Source organism: Papilio machaon, chromosome 22 (assembly GCF_912999745.1).
Source record: "Papilio machaon chromosome 22, ilPapMach1.1, whole genome shotgun sequence".
In the NCBI taxonomy this organism is placed as follows: Eukaryota; Metazoa; Arthropoda; class Insecta; order Lepidoptera; family Papilionidae; genus Papilio; species Papilio machaon.
The window spans coordinates 3,557,329-3,581,600 of NC_060007.1; the positions used below are offsets into that span (position 1 = coordinate 3,557,329).

Sequence of the window (24,272 nt, forward strand, 5' to 3'; positions counted from 1 at the left end):
TGAGAATATTTTCTTAACGTTGATAGAATAAAAGTGTACAAGGATATATATTTTAAAACAATTTTTTAAAACAATGTTGTCTTTTGTCTCTTTCGGCCACAGTAAGAACTTAACGTAACTGCATTTATGACTCATTGCATATGTCAATTGACAAAAATAAATCACCTCATCTAACTAATCTATCTCGACTGACTACGAAATAACGATAATTGTACAATATAGACATATTACAGGAAAAAAGAGAGTTTTGTCTTTATGTTATTTATATTATTTTCTTACTTTTTGGTGTACTTCTAAATATTTTGTTTTGAAGTCGGTTTTCTTTTTCGTTATTTTTTATACACGTCGATAACTGTCTGCCAAAATAATGATACATCTTTATAACGCTGAGGTAAGTTATATAAAGTATATAACTGTATTAAATGAATGTTTAATTACCACACAGTAAGCAATGTTAAATGTACTCTAGTTGTGTACAAACAGTTGTCTACGCGATGCATACAAACATTAATTACGACAATACCAAGTTTCAATTGAAACGTGGTCTTTCATGTTGCTAATGCAAATAAATGTTGACATAAATTTTATGTAAGGAATTAACAACATATGGTTTTTGAAATTTTTTTTTATGTTGTCTCGATTCACGCACCGATAGAAACACCCTTTTTAAATTACGTAGGTACACTATCGAGTTATACAAAAGTAATATTGTACATGTATAAGTCCAACTTTCTTAGTACCTTTCTTGGTTTTCAAAAAGTAGAAGGTACTTTTCTTTTTAATGTCAATCGTGTAAATTAAGATAAGGTATTAAAGTTACTAACGTACTTTTAATCATTATTTCATTACTGTTTAAGCATACAACTTTCTTATGAAAAATAAATTAATCTGGCCTTATGCTTTATCCTTGTAGCGAATTGTAGCCGACGTAGCTGCGTAGCGCGATGTAGCGGTGCTACGGTAGCACCTGAGCGTCTACGATGTAGACTAGAGTGTACGGGTGGGTCATTCGCGCGCAGACCGCCGGCCGCAATGGGCGTCCCGCGAGTTGACAACAGTGCAGCCGAGCTCGAGCTCGAGCGGCCCAGACCCCACCTGTTGATCGTCGACGACTCGAGAGATACGCGTGCAGCTGAAGGTAAGTTAATAATATTTAGAATTTAAGATATACAAAATGTTTTGATAAATTGTATATTAAATTGACGCGGATATTATATTAAAATTAAATTACTTTTACGGATTTTATTGCGTTTAAATTTTTTTCGTCAATAAATGTATTTTTTACGGTTTTCGAAATTCAGTAACATTCTTTAATATTTTTACTATTTCACTTTTATTGCATTATAATTTTAGAAAGGTTTTTACTGTTAAATTTTTAAAAAGGTTTAGGTTTAATAAGCATAATTTTATAATGAGTTGGGTATTGTTTCGCTTCAACGAAATTCAGTGAGCACGTTAAAGAAATAATGGTGTAATAATAAATTATTAAAACATAAATTTATTCTGAAATGATAATTTCATAAGCTGTCTTAACATTTACAATATCTGTTATATAAAACATGTTTTATGAGTCTACATATGTACAATTATTAAGCCTACGATATTTACGAGAATTGTACTTTTTGTCGTGAAAGAAGCAAGTTAAAAAATATTTTCATATTATTAATTAATATTTTAATTTAATTTTAACATAATTCGAAAATTCATCAAGTTAATTTAATTTTGGTAAGTAGTCGAAAGATACGTAATAAAGACTTTTTGTAATTTTAAAAATTTTTTACACTACTAGGATCAATAGTAACGTGAATTCTGACGATCCTGTGTTGAAGGCGAAAGAATGATATGCTTTTTTAAAATAAATAAAATATTGTGGTTGAGATAAAATATTTTCGTTCAAAAATTGTGCAGCTTACTCGCTTCACAGGCTGGCGCGGATAATTACACTCTACTGGACAAGGTCTGTAGTCGGACTCAGGGCCGGAACATTATCAATATTTTACCGTTTAGTTACATGTGTCGCCTTTTATAAATTTTATTTTATGATAAAAATTAACTTTGGTTAATGAAAAATAAACGTTTAAATAACACTGTTTATAAACTAGATGCTTGGATTCAAACTCTTCACAATTTGAAAGTAAAAAAAAAATAACGTTAAAACATGTAAGATATTTTTTATTCTTGTGTAATATAGGAGATAATTTATAAATTTTCATGAAAATTTAATCGATATCGATTGTTTTTTAACTGAATTCGTAGACTGTTTCGTGTGTACTTTAGCGTGATTGTGGCAAATATTTCACATTATGAAAAGCTTTCACAAATTGACAGTGGTAGTGGCTAGTAACAAGTTCATCTGTTTAACGAATTGGTTGGATCGCCCGGTGCGACTACACAGTAAATTCTGCGTATCTCTTTCCCTTCCCCTTTGTAAACAAACAAGTTAGAAATAGTCACTGAAATTTTTCCGTCCGATTCAATGCTACGAATATTCGGTTTCTTAATTGGCAGTCTTTGGCATTGTCGCTCACTTGCCGGAGGGCTAACGATGTAAATTCTCTTTAACTTCGTGACGGTGAGCATTATGTTTCGAGTTACGCGGTCCCGGCAACATTACGGCTTTACGATGTTTTTTCTGTATTAAAATGGCTTAATTAATTTACATAAATAATTATCTTAGAATAAATAAATATTATTTTTTTACTTTGATTTTGAATATGAGTTTAGTTTCTTGCATTTTGATGAAAGTCAATATAGATAACGCCTTAGTGGCATTTCACAAAACATTTTTTTTTGTGAAAATTGCCCAATAAAATAAGTCCTAGTACTAATATTTATCAAGGCGAGTCAAAGTTCAGAAAAAAAAAACGGCCTTTCTGTCGTTTTTTTTTCAAAGTTGCCGATTCTTTTCCTAAAAGGAATATTGATGAAAATTATAAAGTTACATAAATAATATTTAATTAATAATTAAGGATGTTATTAACGGCCTTTTTACTTTGAGTGAAACTTAAAGTAACTTTTTCTCGATAGTCTACAAAGTAAATTTTTGTTACTAAGTGAACGGAAAAAAAAACTCGTTAACAGTTGAACGATTTTTCCATCGCCGTAGAACGCTGATCTAATTATCAAGTTACATTATATAGATTTTACAAGCGACTGCTTTCAGGATTTTTTCAAGTTACTCGTATTAAAAATTCATTTTTATTTATGCTGTGTAATAAAATTGTTTCATAATGATATATTGTATTATTTTATTCTCTCTTCTTTAATACTTCTATTGTTTTTATTTTTATTTCTTATCACTGTTCGTGTGCACCCTACCGATTTGGTTTACTTAGCTTAATTTCTACCCAAAGGTTGTCTGGCAGAGATCGCTGTTTAGCGATAAGACCGCCTTTTGTGAAAATCCTGTTGTACTTTCTTTTTTTCTCACTCCGTGATAGTGCACAATAAAGTATATTTGTATTTGTATTTAATGTGTTGATAACTTAATATACAAAAATGTTATCTCTGTTTTCCCCAAAAATAATGAAAGGGATGAAAATATGTTGCAGATGTTTTCGCAGTGGAAACTGACAGTTTTAATTTATACATTCTACTATTCTTCATTTCATTCTATTCTGACGACAATAAAGATAGCGTACTAATTTCTGACAAGGCTTTCGTGTTTGTTTTGTTTTCACACTGTCATACAAAATACCCGAACGCATTATTTTTTAATATAGCCAACTACTTTACTTCTTATTGTACATAGATATTCATTATCGAATATAAAATCAGTAAGCTCCTTAAATACAACTAACCATAGGTTTCTGAGACCAAAATCTCCGTTTAAAACATATATCTATCTCTGTATTTTCTTAGATAATGACAGGGATGACGATATATTTTATAGAGAGACTAGCTGTCGCCCGCGACTCCGTCCGCGCGCAGTTAAAAAATGGGGGGGGGTATGAAAAATAGATGTTGGCCGATTCTCAGACCTACTGAATATGCACACAAAATTTCATGAGAATCGGTCAAGCCGTTTCGGAGGAGTACGGGAACGAAAACTGTGACACGAGAATTTTATATATTAGATTTCGGTCTCAGAAATCCACCGTCTAGATAGTAGCACTCCTAGATATTGATATTTATTGCCTAATTCGAATCGCCGTTCGTTCGTGGCTGAGCTAAGGGCGTAATATTTCACGGTGTAGTAAAGTTATTCGACATCGTGTAGTAATTGTAGTAGATTCCACGAAAGCGGGGGCGTGGCTATCGTAGCATCGGGATAGCCCTCTACGCTTTTATAAGTAATATTGTTTTAAATGGTATTTCGGTATTTAGCTTTTTTTTCATAAGGTAGTAAAAAGCAAACGGTCATCAGAATACGCGTAAAAAACCAAGTGATCGCTGTCCATAAACATCTGCAATTGCAGATGTGTTGCTTTCTTTTATTCGATTTTTGTTGTGTGTTTACAAAATCGTTCGTGAAATCGATTTTTTATAAATTTTAGTTAAAGTTAAAAAATTATTTTTGAACTTTTCTGTTTACTATAGTTATATCTGAAAGGCTTCGATCTAAGTATACAATAAAAATAAATTATACGCTCTCCTATATCTATAGTTTATTATTCGTCGTTTGGCAACAAGTGAAAAAGAATGTAGACGTTTTATGGTATAAGGAAATCTAGAGGATGGCATAGGAGAGAGGGGGAGAGTGAGGGCTGAAGGTTGCTCCACGGATAAGGGCGCTGTAGTTCTTAATTTAAAGAAGAACCTTAATTCAAAATGTTCAGTAGTTTTCCAGTAATTGACGCACAATGTAAACAACATGAAAATATTTAATATAAATGTAGATACAAATGAAGAAAAATATTTCTTATTTAGGAAGCAAAATATTTAATAAAATATACCGTAAAGAAACAATTTCTCTTGGAAATTTATCTTCCTAGTCTAGACATTTGCAGGTAAATTACTTTTTTATCGTTCAAGGCGACTACGCCTACGCAATGTTTGCTACGCGGGTCTACGAGAATTTAATTTTTATAGTATTTTGTCTCTTCACACAATTGATACAAACATGTATTTTTTTAATTTCGGAGGATATTTAAAAGATGCCTGCCTTCTGGGGGAAAGGGTTTATTTGAGACTTGACTCAGTAAAACGTCCTCGGTGGCCATTCTCAAGTGCAACTTCAAAGAAACGCACCAGGATACAAATATACGTAGCAATCAGTTGCAATAGATTGTGAATCTATCAATTAGAAATTAAATTCGTTTTACAAATAATATTCTAAACATATTTAAAATTTCGCAAAACACAAATTCAACAAATATTCCGAGCATAAAAAATTACAAAAAATTATTATTTCCATTTGATGCTTCATTTTACACAGAACAATTAAAAATATGTTTGTTTAATTTTAATAAAACTTTAATCTATATCGAATCGAAACGAAATTAACATTTATTGAGTAGATAAATTAACCGTTATACTGCGGCAAATGTTGACGTATGAATTGATGTTAGTGATTCCAGAATATGACGATGTATGGAAATGGCTCATAAAGTATTGGTTTACGAGAAGTTAACGGTGATTTAATGATTCGTGGAATATGATTCACATTTGGAATATCGTTTAAAGATTTATGATTACATTCGACAATTCACGAGAGACAAATATGCTTGAGAAGTCATTGTATCTTCACATAAAAAATTATAGACGTCGTAATTTTTATTAAAAGCTAGCTGTCGCCCGCGACTTCGTCAGCGCAGAATTAAAAAAGTAGCCTGTAATATGCTCGCGTGCATCAGCTATCACCTTCCCTTCAAGTCCCGCCATTTCTCTTTATATATCTGCAATAAACGTGGCTTAGCGGACAGACAGATAGACAAAAATTTTAGAAATTAGTTTTGCGTTATCAGCAATATGACATATTTTTTTATAAATAAAATGAAACCAATACCAAAAGAAACGTAAACGGGTTATCCAAAAACATGACAACTAGCGAGACAGTTGAGTTATTAACACTTTATCCTAGTCTGTACTGTGTTAAATTATTTTTTACCTTTTCATATTAATTATTACATTAAATTATATTAATATTAATTATATTCTTAGGCAGTCAATAGATACCCATCTGACCTTAGGTTTCTTTTAAACATCGACTTAAAAATTTAGTACCAAATACATTTGCAACGATCAATGAAGCTATTTGCTCGCACGTATTTATAGAAGCACATTGGATGGCACAAGGTCGGAGGCTGCGCGGGACCTGGTCATGACCTGCCGCGCCGGCGGGTCAAGATCAAACGGAAGCGGCGGATGTGACGCATGCGTACAGTGTATGTCTTCTTCGCTCCATTGAAGATAAATTCCACAATTCAACAAGGCCATTTTATTTTTAAATGGTAATCTTATAGCATAGTATTTTGTATACTTGAACAACCACCTCTCTTTCCTCTGACAAGTCCTCAGTACTACGAACTTCCATAAATGCAAGTTCTAATATGTCATAAGTTTTTTCACTTAGTAACTTCAGCACGTTTTTGGAAACTAATAATAAATTAACTAAGAACTTCGGCTGATTAACAGTCCAGCGTAGAATATCGATTGACACTTTACTCTTCAAAATCGGTAAGCCCTCATTCGCCTCTTTTAACGCTTCGTTAAAACTCGGCGTTGTCTGTTCTCGAGCTATGAATGTTTTAAGATCATTCTTGTTCCATTAGTCCAGCGCTAAATATGCAATATTGCGCTATTAAAAAACGTCGCGTTTTAAAAGCACTGTCGTATGAACAAATACATGGAACCGCATTTGTTGTATTTGAACGATGTCTTAACAAGCGATAAAAAAGCGCCCGTGCGAATGTGGCTTAGAGCTTCAGCTTTATACTACAGTTGGTCAAAATGGGAACATTAAAAACAACATTCATACTCGCGACATTACCTTTATCAGTCGGGCAAAAAATCAAAGGTGAGTGGAAGTGACACGGAGCCGAGCATTCATTGTGGTTGAAGCGTGATTCATATCAAAGTTTGTTTACACTGGAAAGTGAGCTTGCGGCAAGTCGTGTTTTTAACTGTAAAATCCATTGTTATTCGAATTGTTTTTGTTAAAACGCCGTTATTTTAAAATTGCTTTTATTATGTAGATTTACAAGATTAGATACCAGTAGCCTCATGAGGCTACTGGTGCCCATGGGCCTTATTTGCCAAAACACTCGAAGAAATAAAATTATACTATGTATGATTAAAATTATATAATACATTATGTATCCCTTATCCTTCTTGAAATAACTTAGTAACGATAGAAAATAACGAATTTGTTAATACGAGTACTACGTGACAAATTATGTTAAAACAAGTGAAAACAAATGACTTGCAAATTTTTAAAATAATTAATCTTTAAATAGAAACAAGATGTTCATTAAACAGAAAGTCACTCAAGTTCCAGCAAAAGTATTTAACTCAATATCTAGCTAAATACATATATATTGTTATACGAAAATTCTGTAAAGGAAAGCAACACCAAAGAAATGCTATCGATAAAAAATATTCCGTCGATGTAATGCTTAACCTTGTGGTTGCCGTTTGGTAACAAAGTCGTAAAGATACTTTATATTTATTGTTGTTGGGCGTAGCGGTACGTTTCTTCCATAAGCAAGTTAAGACTCCCTACAAACTTTTCATTTGTTACGCCGCCCGTGGCAATACTGGAGTTATTTCTTGAAAATTAACTGTCTCATAAACAGTCTGGAACTTGGAATGGTATTGAATCAAATAGTCTTTGTAGAATTTTAACGAGATCTTTACGTAAGATCTACGAATTTTTTCTAAGTTATACTTAATTTTTTTTTTTGCTTGATTCAAAGAAAAAAACAAGTTGCCATGTAAAGCTTCATTTAAAACTTTCACAAGTACTTGATCGGAAACAAAAAGGATTAATATAATGTTCGTAAGAAACGGGATTCTTACCACGATTAGGCTGTTTGAGCTCCCGATATTTCGGCACAGTTGCATGCGCCATGTTCACGGGTTGACTGGTGTTGTGCGGTAGTGTAAAAAATGTTAAAGATAGCCGTATCGGTCTACCTTCTTCCTGATTCGGCGACCACTACCACTGTCCGCGTTCTCACTGCACATTAAGTCCGCACTCGATGTTATTTTTGTTTGTCGACAAACTACACTCACTGTGTCCACATTTGTGCGCGTACTCGAAGTCGGTTGCTGTCCAGTCTTGTTGTAATACTGAATCACTGGATTCCAGGCACTCGACAATTTAAACCCATCTTCGCGATTGAAGTTTTTGCATTTAGCAATTTCAATCGCTTCTCTTACCAATCTTGGTATGTAGTGGCGTTCTGTCGATAGTACCTGGGGACTATGAAGTTCAATCCAGTGATTGGTGGAGGGGTCCAAAAGGTGTTCAGCTATAGCCGACTTCTGAGGATCGTTGTTTTTAACAGCTCGTATATGTTCCTTTATGCGACTGGTGATGGTGCGCTTGGTTTGTCCTATATACGAGCTGCCGCAGCTGCAGTTGATTTTGTAGACACCGGGTGTTTCAAACGGAATACGGTCTTTGGGCGATCGCAGTTTTTGTGCTATCTTACTGTCAGGGGTAAAAATAGTTTTTATTGCGTATTTGCTCAAAACCTTCGACAGTTTGTCAGTTACCCCTCTGACGTACGGCAAAAAAGCAGGCTGTCTTGCCACCTCCATCGGCCTATTCCGTCTGTGTCGTCGTGCTTTCAGCTTTCCATCATATCCATTCCGCCGCAGTACGTTCGACAAATGTTCGAGTTCACCTGGTAAGTGATCTTTATCACAAAGATCATGGGCTCGATTCACTAGTGACGTCACTACAGCGTTCAGGTGTAGTGGATGATGGTGTGAGCTCGCGTGAAGGTACCTGTCAGTGTGAGTTGGCTTCCGGTACACAGAGTGGCCGAGTGATCCATCCGGTCGAACCTTAACTAAAACGTCCAAAAAAGGTAGTTTCCTCTCTTTTTCTACCTCACAGGTGAACTTTATTTTGTCGTGGATGCTGTTGAGATATGACAAGTAACACTCGATGTCGTTTTGAGCAAATACGCAATAAAAACTATTTTTACCCCTGACAGTAAGATAGCACAAAAACTGCGATCGCCCAAAGACCGTATTCCGTTTGAAACACCCGGTGTCTACAAAATCAACTGCAGCTGCGGCAGCTCGTATATAGGACAAACCAAGCGCACCATCACCAGTCGCATAAAGGAACATATACGAGCTGTTAAAAACAACGATCCTCAGAAGTCGGCTATAGCTGAACACCTTTTGGACCCCTCCACCAATCACTGGATTGAACTTCATAGTCCCCAGGTACTATCGACAGAACGCCACTACATACCAAGATTGGTAAGAGAAGCGATTGAAATTGCTAAATGCAAAAACTTCAATCGCGAAGATGGGTTTAAATTGTCGAGTGCCTGGAATCCAGTGATTCAGTATTACAACAAGACTGGACAGCAACCGACTTCGAGTACGCGCACAAATGTGGACACAGTGAGTGTAGTTTGTCGACAAACAAAAATAACATCGAGTGCGGACTTAATGTGCAGTGAGAACGCGGACAGTGGTAGTGGTCGCCGAATCAGGAAGAAGGTAGACCGATACGGCTATCTTTAACATTTTTTACACTACCGCACAACACCAGTCAACCCGTGAACATGGCGCATGCAACTGTGCCGAAATATCGGGAGCTCAAACAGCCTAATCGTGGTAAGAATCCCGTTTCTTACGAACATTATATTAGTAAAAACCACGAAAGTTTGAAGTTAAAAAGGATTAAACTTGTGTTTAACAAATTAATTGAATTGTTAAGAGTAAATAACAATTTTCATTATGTACATGTAATTTACCCAAAACGTTTTGTTACTGTCTTCGTAGTAAATAAAATAAAGTAATACAATGCTATGTTGAAGACATTTGTACATCGTTAGGCACATAATAACGTTTTGTGCTGACTGCTGAAATCCGACTTATCTTAGTAGATAATCTTATTTGAGCAAACCTTTTGTTTTGACTGCGTTATTATTGTGATTTTTCTTCTGTCACCACAAGTTAACAATTACATACAACAAATTAATTTTGGGACATCAGACAAAATCTGATATATCATCAGCTTAGCTCGCTATACGTCTCCACCGAGGGGCTCGGAGCCTACCCCAAGTTAGGGGTATAATCTGATGTATATATTTTAGTATTTATATATTTTATAAAAGGACCTCAATTAATAAAATGAATAAGTAATTAAAAAATGCGTTGTAATAAGGAAAACAAAATAGACTTTTAAAGTAAGGGAAAGGATTAAAGCTGTAAGTTTTTTATACTCCTTTGCTGAATAAAAAAGAAGGAAACTCGGCGTTGCGTAAAGCGATCAAAGGAAAAAGGTGGCTTTTCGTAGAACGTTTTAATGTTTGATGAAAGTGGTAAAAGTATGAAATATGTATTAAGCACATAATTTACACTAATTTAAATGAATAATTTACATACGAAAATAATTAAAAACAAAAAGTAAACAAAACAATGTCATCCATACAATTAAATATTTTACTTAAAATACATATCGACTAAATTAATAAAAATAAGTATATGTAATACAAAAAAAAACTTTTTGTCAGAATCCAATATTGAAGTTTTCTTATAAATAATTCTGGTAGTGTCACTGATATTGTAATTAAATTATGCATAGATTGTTCGAGGTCGTTGTACGAGCCAAATACCGTTTAATTTTCATCGTTTAACTTGTAGAGTTTCATTTGAATACAGAATAGAATATCTCTAGAGATGTCTGATATTTTATTATCTATTTCTAAGAAAACACAGATTCAATATGTAAAAATTATGTTAATATTGTCATTGCTCGATACAAGATCTTTTATTACTATTTTTTGATTCTCTAATGTTTTTGAAAATGTCTAAAAAAATCGTAATAAATTCATGGCGATTTTGTTTAGTGACAACAAGTATCCTTCGGTCATGTAAAAATAAATGAGGCAGATAAAACCGTGTCACTCATGTGCAAATATTTTATTGATTGATAGATGTTTGTTTGAAGGTATCTCCAGAACGGATCTTGACGAAATTTGGTACAGATATAGAACATAGGCTACTTATAATTTTTTTATAATTCCGCGCGGACAAAGTCGCGGGCGACAGCTTGTTTTATGATCAAAGTCAATCAGAAGAACAATACACAAATGGCACTTTTCAGTAATTTTAATACTGAGAAATGTTCGACTTTCGTCTAAGCTTAATGGTTGACTCAGCGTTGAATCTATTAATTTGATATTTCAAGTACTAAAAGATTAACGTTTTTATCTGAGTGAAATCGGATTATTTAAAAACTTTAAGATTTATGGAAACATTTTCTTTTCCGAAAATCTGGCATTTGTTGTGAATGGATTTTTTTTGAGCCAACGGACTAAACGTGTACACTACAATTAGCATGCATTCGATAGAGCGTTTTTCATCGCGCCTTAAAAACGCAATTTTAATAGAACAAATGTATTTCTATGAATGTGTTCATACGTCTGCGATTTTAAAACGCGACGCTTTTTATCGCACTGTGGTGCATTTCGATCACTGGGAGATCGGAACGAGAGTGATTTTAAAGCGTTTGTCGCTCGAGAGCTGCCAACGCCGAGTTTTAACGCGGCGTTAAAAAAACGGCCGTGCCAATTAGCTCGTATACATTTTATTGTTATTGAAGTAACAAATATGGTATAAAAAGACTAGCAACTATAATATTGTTATTCACATTCGAAACCATTAGCCTAATGTGTTAGAAAGGTCGGCTTAAGTAAAAGCTTTTGAAGGTTTTTATTGTACATATTTTGACATCTGGCCATATTTTTCATATTTAAATGCTCACAATGTGAAAAACATCAAGAGCTACATTATGTTACAAATTGGTACAAAGACAGCATCCGTTGCACGATTTTGTATCATTTTACGTTCCGTTTTATTACACCCCAAGGATCGCAGTTTTTAAAGCTTTTAACTTTATAGGTCAAGGATAATATTTTCATATTTCCCAAACATTCGAGTAGGAAATAGCAGGAAGGTCGTTATTAAGAAAGGTGTATTTTTTATGAATTATAATTAAGTCTCAAGACTGGAATTATTTGCATATAAAAATACGCGACAAAATAAAAAGGTAATAAATATTTCGGCCTATCGTTTAAAAAAATTATCTTTTATTCTAAGATTATATACGATTATTATATTCAATTTTTTTTTTTTTTTTTTTTTATTTATTTATTTAAGCAGTACATCAAATTTGATAACAAAAAAATAATTTCGCCAAACTGCAAGAGCAGTTTATTGGCGAAAAACTGCTTCTAATTATGCAGTCATATAAGTAACAAATAGCAGTCATTAGTTTATAAAAAATCTTTTGACCTCAAAGAACCTCGTGTCTCACCATTGTAGCATGTTTTAATATACATTTGATTTATGAGAATTGTTTACGTGACAGTGAAGCACTCTCATTTAGCACCACGCCTAAAAACCTCCCCATAAACTTGAATATAACAATGATATAATCTCACATACTTCTAAATGAAAAAATAAATAATTAAGACTCGATCTTCGTTCATAAATGACATATGTTCATAGATGTAGAGAAAGACCAAAGAAAGTATGGATGGATTGTGTGAAAGAGGATATGCGTAAGAAGGGGGTAAATTCAGATATGACGGCTGATAGAGATGTATGGAGGAGTAGTACATACTGTGCCGTCCCTCCATAGGGATAAGGACAGGTTGATGATGATGATCTTCGTTCATAAATGACCATAGATAAAATGATCATGAAGAGGTAAATATTGGTAAACTGATTCCAATGCTTAATTTAATTAATTTTACATACAAATAATCTTATTTCTTACTATTATTATAAATGCGAATGTTTGGATGGATGGATATTTGTTTGAAGGTATCTCCAGAACGGCTCAACCTATCTCTATGAAGTTTGGTAGATGTAGATCATAGTCTGGAAGAACACATAGCTTACTTGTTTTGTTTTTTTAATTATGCACGGACGGAGTCGCGGGCGACAGCTAGTATAATAAATGTTTGTATTATTTTGCTTGTTACATAAATTTCTACGGATCATGTCAACGTTATCTGATTATTATTTTGGATATAAGAACGTTCTTTACCTAGTAGGAACCTATTATGTTTGCTTTTAAAATGACTGTCTGAGAATGTAGCTCCATTAAAAATAATTGGAAAATTGAAAGCATTCTTTCAATAAAAGAAATGAAAGAATGAAATGCTCGCATATTTTCTTGAAATACAGCGTTCTATAGGTAAGAAAAATGTTGGTCATTTCATTTTTATAACCTTGTTTACTAACATTTGTTCTAATTGTTTATTACATAGATTAATGGAATATTTTATTGAATTTAAATTGAATATAAACAAATGAGTTGACATTTCTTTATTTTCTAGAACATTCAGCGCGAATAATCGGGCCATTTTTCCAGTCCAATACACATTTAACTTCCAAACAATATTTCTATTCAGAAGTAATGATGTGTAAGACCAAATTTCCATGTATATTACACATTATGAATTTGTGTCACATTCAAACCTTCTTTCATAATAATGGCCTTTACTTAATATAATTTCTATATGAAATAACACATTTCTTAGGATTTAAGCGATGATATTGACAATGACTGTTGGAGAGTAAACCGGATGGATGTAGAGCACGTGGTAAGCCGAAGTTGAGATGTCGAGATGACGTCGAGCGCGATCTTAAAAATATCGGCATTAAGAGCTGGACGCAAAAAGCACAAGTAGATGATGATGATTGACAATGGCTTTCTTCTTGCGGAAATCCATGAGCGTTGAATTTGTTTTAATTGCACGGTTTTGAATGAACTTTCGGTTTATTCAGTTTACACTGTATGTGTGCAACGAAATTAATATTAGTGGCTCTACTACTTGATTTTTTTTGTCGTGAATAAAAAATGTATTATTATATCTTTATTATATTATTTATATATTTATTTATTGGTTTAGTATAATATATTTACTTACGTACATAAAACAACTTTATCCCATAAAATCATTTAATTTATTGATAAGCAGTTTAGAAATTTATATAATTTCCTGTTAAAATATAAAGTTAAATTGTAAAGTTCTCTCAATATGATACTATCTATTTTATCAAAAATATTTCAGTTTATTAAATTCAAATTGAATAATCGAAACGTTAAATATCTGAAGTTTTTCAATTACAGAATCAAGTATTAGAATTGATTTCAATACTGAGTTTGTCTGTTTTCTTATTTATGTAAATGGGCAACAGAATTTTGTTTATCTAAATTATATGGTTTGTTATATCAAGAGTAAATAAGGAAAGGTGGTTAGGTTGCGTAGGATTACATAGTAAATTCTAAAATTTAATAAGGTAACTGAAATAAAACTAATAAAACAAAATCGTATTATAAATGCGAATGTTTAGATGGATTGATAGATGAATGTTAGTTTTAACGGCTAAGGGATTTTGACGAAATTTGGCATAGATGTATAATATACTCTGGAAGAACGTATAGGCTACTTATTACCTTTTTTTATTCCGCGCGGACGGTCGCGGGCGACAGCTAGTAATTAATAAAACTGGAATATAAAAATAAAATCTTGAACATTGCGTTGCTCATATTTGCGTTGCTTGCATTGCTCAATTTTTTTAATTATCCTCTGTCTGTTTGTCTGTCCTGATAATCTCTTTGTTCCTGGTAATTTCCAAAAGGACTAGACCGATGTTGACGGGACTTTTACTGGAAGATAGTTAATGAACGCGGAAATTTTATCAGCTAGTTTAAATGCTGCTAGAGCAAGTATACAAAGGAACTAGATTATTAATTTTATTGGTTAACTAGTCTTTCTTGTCACCCGTGTTCGGCTCTAGCATCTTGTATGTATTTTTTATTTTCGGCTGGTAAATTCAGGCAAATTTGCGTAACAATGGAATATGGACTGCTTTCCCCGTCTAATACGTCAAGCATACATAAATCAGTTCCATAATCGCTTGAATGGTAAATGGTTCCACATTACGGCCACATCACTTGCCGTTTATTTATTTGTTTCGGAACAAACCTGTGAATCACTTAAGCCAAAATGATTTACAATTTTTCCCGCTTTTGTATTATACTCGTATATCTAAGTATCACCACTATCAAGTGTTTAAAACATTCTACAACAGTTAAAGAAATCTGATAAAGATTTTGTTCCGTTACATAGTAAAAACTCTTTGGAGGAGAGCTTGTAAAACATTTTAACAATAGCAATATAGAGATTTCTTTGAATATTCATTCAAATATCAAAATATAAGAAAGTGAAATAAAAAATTATATTTGAACATGTTTTCCAAGTATAATGTCGGAACAACGTTGTTATTCCAGTGTAATGATGTGTAGAAGCACATTTCCATCTATATTACTCTGTGAAAATGTCTATGTATAGAGTGCAGGAGCGGATTTAACATCAAGGTTTACTGTTAAAACTACCCTCATTTAGAAGTTATTGGCTTATCGTTGCCCGTTTAGAATATTTGGATAACAATAAGGTTAAAACCACTCAACTTTTTAATAGTAAATTCATATGAAACTTTGTTATGTCAAGAAAGGTTAACATTTTTTTTTCATATTTATGGTATAAATCTCGGAATATTATTTAAGATTATAAAATGTAGGAATACATCGATTTTAATTTGAATATATTTGATTCTTTCGATTCTACTTCCTTAGAAATTTCATACAAGGTCTTTGAAGTCATACAAATTTAGTTTTACAATAATCGCCTATGAACAAAAACTATATTTACTAGGGTGGGTCAAAAAAATCAACTATTTTTTTTTTTACAATTAATACGGAAAAATGGGTTACTAGGCACCTTAAAAAAATTCTCACCAAATATGAACTCTTAATTTTAATAGGAAGATCCTCCGCGTCGCAGTTTTTCATTTTTTTCTCAGTCCAATAGAAAAAAATTCATTCCTCATCATTAATTGGTCGTACAGAAATTTTTTTTTAAGAATTTTGTAGGAAATTTAATGCTCTACAAAAAAGGTATCTTATGTTTTTTCCGTAAACCTCACCATTTCACTAATATTGAAGATTTAAGATTGATTATTTTAAGTCAAATGTCACTTTTGTTTATGAATTTTATAACTCGACAAGAAATGGCTATTATTGAATGCGCAATAGAAATTTTTGTAGCAAATTAACTGCTCTATAAAAATGGTATCATATGTTTTGGCGATTAAATTAAGCGTTCAAAAGATATTCATCATCAAACTTTCATGTATACCGATTTTAAGAGTTTTTGATTAAATAATCGAAAAATTTCAATTTAATCTATCAGTTTTGAGAAAATTTACACGAAAAAAATTTTTTTTTATCAACTGAGAAACTTCAAAATGTTTTTCAAGCTTTTTTTTATGTGTAAGTATTTTTATCTACATTTAAAAAAATAAATTGTACATTATTTATCGCTTAGTTAATCATTTATCAATAAAAAAAATAATAATGTACAATTTATTTTTTTAAATGTAGATAAAAATACTTACACATAAAAAAAAGCTTGAAAAACATTTTGAAGTTTCTCAGTTGATAAAAAAAAATTTTTTTCGTGTAAATTTTCTCAAAACTGATAGATTAAATTGAAATTTTTCGATTATTTAATCAAAAACTCTTAAAATCGGTATACATGAAAGTTTGATGATGAATATCTTTTGAACGCTTAATTTAATCGCCAAAACATAAGATACCATTTTTATAGAGCAGTTAATTTGCTACAAAAATTTCTATTGCGCATTCAATAATAGCCATTTCTTGTCGAGTTATAAAATTCATAAACAAAAGTGACATTTGACTTAAAATAATCAATCTTAAATCTTCAATATTAGTGAAATGGTGAGGTTTACGGAAAAAACATAAGATACCTTTTTTGTAGAGCATTAAATTTCCTACAAAATTCTTAAAAAAAAATTTCTGTACGACCAATTAATGATGAGGAATGAATTTTTTTCTATTGGACTGAGAAAAAAATGAAAAACTGCGACGCGGAGGATCTTCCTATTAAAATTAAGAGTTCATATTTGGTGAGAATTTTTTTAAGGTGCCTAGTAACCCATTTTTCCGTATTAATTGTAAAAAAAAAATAGTTGATTTTTTTGACCCACCCTAATATTTACACTTCGACACTTACTATTACATATAATGAAGTTATATAAACATATTGCATATTTTCTTTATATTTAGCAAATACAAAAGATTTTTTTAAAATTCACATGAATATTTTTAGGAATGAAAAAGTGTAATAAGCTATTCAAGTACAAAAAAGGTCAAAATAGATCCGTTAAGGTCACCAGATGTGGCTTTCCTTGATCATTAAATTACAAAGATTTGTTTGGATCATTGAGAATATAATATGTCTTTCGTTTTGAATTATCTTAGTTTAGACATATTGTATTTGCTACACAAATTTTTAATAAGGGAAGATTATTTTATTTGTAAGGGTAACTCTGGAGATATTGACTTTTTTGTGACTGAGTTGTCACTGTTTGCCTTGAAGAGGCATTTACAGCTTCACCGCGCGTAAGGTAGCCGAGCGAAGATGGCGCTTAGCCTAAACCACGTTTAATTGACTTTAATTATTATATCACCTTTTTCGTTATCATTATCATCATCATTTTGCTATCCTTATCACATTGTGTAAGGTTCTCACAACAGGTTTTTGTCTTCCAAATAAATCTATCATTCATCATTTCAGTGATCACTACTTAAATCACATTTATCACCATTCTATCTCTTTCTGTATCCATTAGTAGTTAATAATTGATTTTTATAGGCCTTCCCTAAAATCTACTAAAGTATGTGACCTATATGATTTAATTTTGATGTAAGCCGTTACTTAATAGTAGTGATGCAACGGAAGTGTCTTACCGGAACCAGAAACGGAAACAGATGTCAATAATAAATTTTAGCAGAAACGGAAACGGAAACGGATGCGGAAAAAGAAGTGTAAATAATAATAAAAAACATATTTACAAAAATATTTTTTTCGGTAAAAACAGTTTGTATTCGTTTTAAATTTATTAAGGCATTGGATATCGGTGTCCTTTAGCCTTCAATGTATGTATTTTTACTGCGCTGCAATAAGTTAAAATACGCGTTTTTTTAATTTATTTTCAGGAAACAAAATTACACTATTTACAAATTAAAGTTCGCCAAATCACTCGTGTTGACAAACGACAAATATATTTCTAACTATATAATGATGATGATATATTACATGGTTATCACTTATTCAAAAGTACATTTAATAACTCGAAGTATGAAATAGTCACATTTTGCCAGTTGTCAAATTTTATATGGACAACAACTAGACAGTTTACTCCAGCAAGAGAAACTGATTGTTTCAAACAGCAGCAGAAAATATTACGCGCTTAAATTCACGAAATAGTACGTAAACAAGCAAATGCGACAAGTGCCGAAAGGCCGCGCACGGACTGCGCGTCTCTCGCCGCGCATTTGGATCTCTCAGCCGTCGTAAAGTTCCGTTTTATCTCCGTTATAAAAGTTGCGGAAACAGAAGCAGAAACGGATGTTGAAAAGCACGCGGAACTTCCGCACTTGCGGAAACGGAAACAGACATCCGTTGCATCACTACTTAATAGTTAGGTTTGTGATGGCCTTTTGATGCCTAGTTACGTTACAATACCCCACAATGTGATATAATATGCAATGGACATTAACTCAATCCATATGTGTATTGTGCGACGAGCAGTTAGGTGAAGCAGAATTTAATTAATATTATTGTTTAATGTTTGCTTTGTATACGTAATATAGACGAGACGACATTTGACTTCATATTTTTGGAAGTATTACATAAATATGTGTATATCAATTTAAATCTACTCTATTTTTATAAACTTTTTATTATAAAAGTGATTAATAACACATGGTAAAAGATGTTTTTCAGAGTGACGTAACTTTTGTTAAAGCGAATTTATTTGCTAAGAACTGTGTAGGCGCTATCGAGGCGACCCGAACTTATTTTCTCTTATCAAATATATGCTCAGTACGAGTACACGTTATTTACTGGAATGAACCTTTACAGATAGTGTCCTATATTTTATTACGAAATATACGCACTTTCTGTAAGGGTAATATAGGCAAATATACGAAATATAAGCACTGGAGATAAATATTTGACAAAAAAGTATGCTTATAGCCTAGACCTTTCAGATATGCATTGTCCCTATGAGGTTTTTTTTTTTAATAATCTCTATAAATTCTAAGTGTTAATTCTATTCAGCAACGACTACTAGTTTACTCATCATCATCATCAGCTCACTTTATCTCCCCACTGAAAGGCTCAAAGCCTACTCTAAGTTAGGGGTTACTAAGTCATAGTAAACCACATTGGCCCAGTGCGTGTTGGTTGACTTCACAAAAATATGTGCAGGTTGTATCACTATTTTTTTTCTTTGTAAGAACAACAGACATAAGTGTAAATATGTAAATCAAAATTCGAACACATTAGTACATAGCGGGATATGAACCCAGGATCTACAGATTACAAATCAAGTGCTTTTATCCAGTGCCACCGACGCTCTTATGTTTAAAATTTTACTATTAATTATGAATTAGATTTCCAGCTAGTGCTAAACAATAATATGCTTTACTCAGAAGGAAATACGATTGTTAATAACTTTCTAAGCAATGCCATAGCCATAGTCTTTTGTTATTTTTGAGTAATTGGATTGTATCTTTATTTTTCGATTCCTAATATTAAAAAATAAAATCATTCGTACATAAAGCGAAAATTGAATTATGTAATAAAATTCTACCTTAAAATGTTTATCAGCTAAATTGGACGAAAGTGCTCGTAAAATATCTCTACATCTCTATTTTCTTGTTTTCAAGGCATATTTTAATTTATTCACTGTCCTACAATAAAGGTTGGTAAAATTAAAAAATACACAAGAAAATCTAGATATTTTTATTATACTTAATAGTTCATGAGCTATTGTTTCATTTAAAAATACTTTATGTAAGCGTATTTTTGGCAGCCAAATGTCTATGTACTTTAAGATATTAAAAGCCAAAAATGGCCTCGTGAGTTCATTTTCATACGTAATAGCATAGGACGAGTTGATAACATAATTGGAAATTATAAAAAAAAATCACAATAAACCCCTAAATAAAAAAATGAATCATTTAATTGAGTTATTAAATCATTTTTATTTTAGATTTTCGGAACAATAAGGATATGTAAGAAATTATTTATGTCCCATTAAAATTTAATCGATTTTCATCAACAATTATAAAGAAAGTTCCAGACTTAAAAGCTTTTGCCGCTCATATTCTTAGTAAATTGGAAAGGGAATAAAGGCAAGTCGTAATTCGATCATTATTACATCGCTCTTCAATTTTTTGTGAACAAAAATATTTAAATTAGAAAATGTTTTGCTTAGTAATATTACGTTCTAATGCTACCGTAAAAATTGGTTACAACGACATTGAAGGAGCTGGCAATATTTATTCATAGTGACCGATATTCTTTTATGAGACATTCAACTTGTACGTATAGTTTTTGTCGCCATTACTGTAGCTGTAGAGGTACTGTATGCACAAATTACGGTTATCATAACAATTTATTTATTACTATATCGATTGGCAAAACATTAAATTATGTGCAATATTTTATTACTCTAGTTTGCACTAAATCGCACATGTCTAGACAACTTTATATGCAATGATTTATGCATGCACGTTTGTAATAAATACAGATTTAAATTCAAGACGTCGTATAACTTTACATTTATACTGTTTACATTTTAATATATGAAATTGTATCATTTTAAGGTAAAAGTAACAAGTGTATAAATAAAAGTCAAAACAACAATTTATTAAGATACTAATAAAGAGTTGAATGTTTTCACATTAAATTAATTAATAATAAAACAGTTACCAAGGAGTATTAAAAGTTAACCTATAACGGATAAAGAATAGTTTCGATTATATAATACTAGCTTTTACCCGCGACTCCGTCCGCACGGAATAAAAAATAGAAAACGGGGTAAAAGCTACCTGCCCACCAATTTTCAGTCAAATCGATTCAGCCGTTCTTGAGTTATAAATAGTGTAACTAACACGACTTTCTTTTATATATATAGATGAACAAAAAATTGCGGTGTTGTTCGTTGGGAAACTCCACCTTTTTTATATTCTAAGTTGGCAAATGAGCGTTATAATAGATGTTACTGCTGATAGAGATACATGGATGAGTAATACAGTTTTTTTTTTATATCAAAAGGTGGCAAACGAACAAACGGCCACCTGAATTCGCCAAGTAGCAAAGCAACCGCTGCCCATAGACATCTGCAATAGCGTTGCCTACCTTTAATCAAAGAAAAAGGGGAGGAACGCACAGATAGAGTCTATTTCCCCTTTCTACGCGTTAATCCCTATGGCCTACCGATGACACTGGTCTAATGGGAAACACTCAAGTGTAAAGTAAAGAAAGAAAAGGCTGGGTGCATTTGAATCGTCTTAATATAACATTTTATTGACAAAGGTATAAAACAGGACTGTTAACTGAAAGGTCCATATATTAAGGCTAAAGCGGAATCCAGTAATTTGAACTTTAATAGGGGTTAACGTTCCGGTTATAATCTGGATTTAGCTATACTGTAACTTTAACTGTAAATTTACGGCCTCCGGTTTTCATAAATTGTAAAAGTTTTAACCGCAAAATTAGTCCGACGGAGATTTATTTATTAAGTTTTGTATTTCACAGTTCAGTCGCCTCATTCGATGTTGATTATACAGAATACGAAATAATGTTTACTCAATAAATAAATTTAGGCAATATACATTACAGTACTTTTATTGCATAGATCACAATCAAAATTGTATCGATCGGTGAATATTCAATTTTATTTCCCTCTATCGCGCTCCCACGCCGGGTCCTTCATGGTATCCATTTTTGAAAAAAATGATTTAGGACTGTGGTAACGTTAAAAATTGTGTCTAATGTTAACGGCTGGCATTCCACAACAGTGCGGTTTTCGCGAAATTTCTTGCCGCGCACGGCCGCGTTGTGGAATGGTCTGTCCTCGGCGGTATTTCCACTACGACTTAGGGTCCTTCAAGAAGCGAGCATATCTCTTTCTTAAAGGCCGGCAACGCATCTGTAATTCTCGTAGTGTTGCGGATGTCCATGGGCGTCGATGATCACTTCGGTGTTCGCGCCGCTCGTTTGCCCCCTTCTCATATAAAAAAAAAATGTTGATTGAATCAAACATCTTGACATAGCTTCGGTTACCGTTAATACCACGTAACCAACATTCTTCAACTAACTCCTTTGAAAATATCATGAAATTTTGGAGATGCCATATGTCTTTATATAATGGTTGCTGTGAGTCGTATAAAATTTTATACGCATTTCTTCATAGGTCGTCAAGCAATTCCATTACTTTGAGTGTTTGCTATGAAACGTTGGAACGTAAATAAAAGTGAAGGGTCGCGACTTAGGATTCGATTATACTTTCTTATAGACTCGCTAATGTCTATTAGGTTACATCATAGAACTATCGACCTTACAATAAAATGGTAAAATGGTGATGAAAATTATAAAGACCACATGTATTTTAATCATACTGTGATAAAAAGCTTTCTTCGTTAATACTTTAGAAATACTTTAATGTGTACAGATCGTAAGCAAATACGTTTAAAAATGGGCTGATAAACTGTAAAATACATTTAGGTGCGTGACGTTTATGCACAATTCGTTACAAGATAGAGAAGAAAGATATAACAAATAGCAAAAGAGAGAGAGAGAGAGAGACACCAGTCGATACGACGAAAAGAGATTTACAGTTATTCGTGTGATATAACATAAAGGAGTAATTTTAATTTTACTGTATAAATAATTGGAAGCTTAAAGCATTTACGTCGCGATAATTATTCGTCTTTGAGTTTTCTTCGAAACATTGCCAGTCTTACATCAAATACTTTGGTATTAAGGATCTTTAATGTTGCCATTAAATTTATACTTTAACATTTATTCTACTGGGAGATACAAAAGCTTTAACAAAAATATATTCATGCTTATTCGAACATTCCATCATTTTGAGTGTTTATAAACATTGCTCGAAAAAGAAAATGGTAAAAGCTTCCAAATAGACTGTAACTACGCGCCATATTTTAATATTATGGATATATTAGGTCCTTACATATGAAATTGGCGTTTTTCGTACTGGCCACTTTAATCACGAATTTCTCCTCTTTGGTAAGGAATTCCAAATTCAAATTTGTACAGCTATAGACTCATGTATTTGTGGTTCGATGACCGTCATTCATTTGTTTTTTTTCTTCTGTTTTTTTCTGTTTGCGTCACTCATTTTACAAAATGGAAAACTTAAAATATCGCATTATTTACGAGTACGAGTTCCGCCGTGGCACTAGTGCTGCGGAAACGACTCGAAGGGTGAATGATGTGTATGGCGGTCGTCTTGCAATAGAAAACACAGTTCGTTTTTGGTTCCAACGTTTTCGTTCTGGAAATTTCGATCTGCAGAACAAGCCCCGTGGACGGCCTAAGACTCAAGTTGATAATGAAGAGTTGAAGGCTATTGTGGAAGCGGATCCATCGCAAACCACGTCCGAGTTAGCTGCAGGCTGCGATGTTAGTGATAAAACTGTTTTAATTCACTTGAAGCAAATTGGGAAGATTAAAAAGCTTGAAAGGTGGGTACCTCACAAACTGACTGAAGGAAACCGGCAAACGCGTGTCGACTGTTGCGTTACATTACTGAACCGGCACAATAATGAAGGTATTTTAAACCGAATCATTACCTGTGGTGAAAAATAGGTTCTTTACGATAATCGGAAGCGCTCAGCGCAATGGTTGGATCCTGGCCAGCCAGCCAAATCCTGTCCCAAGCGAAAATTAACCCCAAAAAAGTTACTTGTAAGCGTTTGGTGGATTAGTGCCGGTATTGTTCATTACAGTTTTCTCAAATCTGGCCAGACTATTACGGCTGATGTCTATTGTCAGCAATTGCAAACCATGATGGAAAAGCTAGCGGCTAAACAACCTAGGCTGGTCAATCGCTCCACGCCACTGCTGCTTCACGACAACGCTAGACCACACACTGCGCAACAGACGGCTACTAAATTAGAAGAGCTTCAATTGGAAAGTCTAAGACATCCTCCGTAC

At 32.8% G+C, this 24,272-nt stretch overlaps 1 protein-coding gene across 3 annotated transcripts in view; it reads left to right on the plus strand.

Moving 5' to 3' along the window:
* Positions 1–1,027: 1,027 nt before the first annotated feature.
* The window catches only part of LOC106711098 (synaptotagmin-10), a 42,101-nt gene continuing 18,856 nt past the window's right edge, over positions 1,028–24,272 (plus strand). For all 3 annotated transcript variants that reach the window (XM_014503325.2, XM_014503326.2, XM_045683507.1), the window contains exon 1: positions 1,028–1,138. In XM_014503325.2, coding sequence (XP_014358811.1) covers positions 1,033–1,138 — 106 coding nt within the window. In that variant the 5' untranslated portion in view covers positions 1,028–1,032. The remainder of the gene's footprint in view (positions 1,139–24,272) is intronic.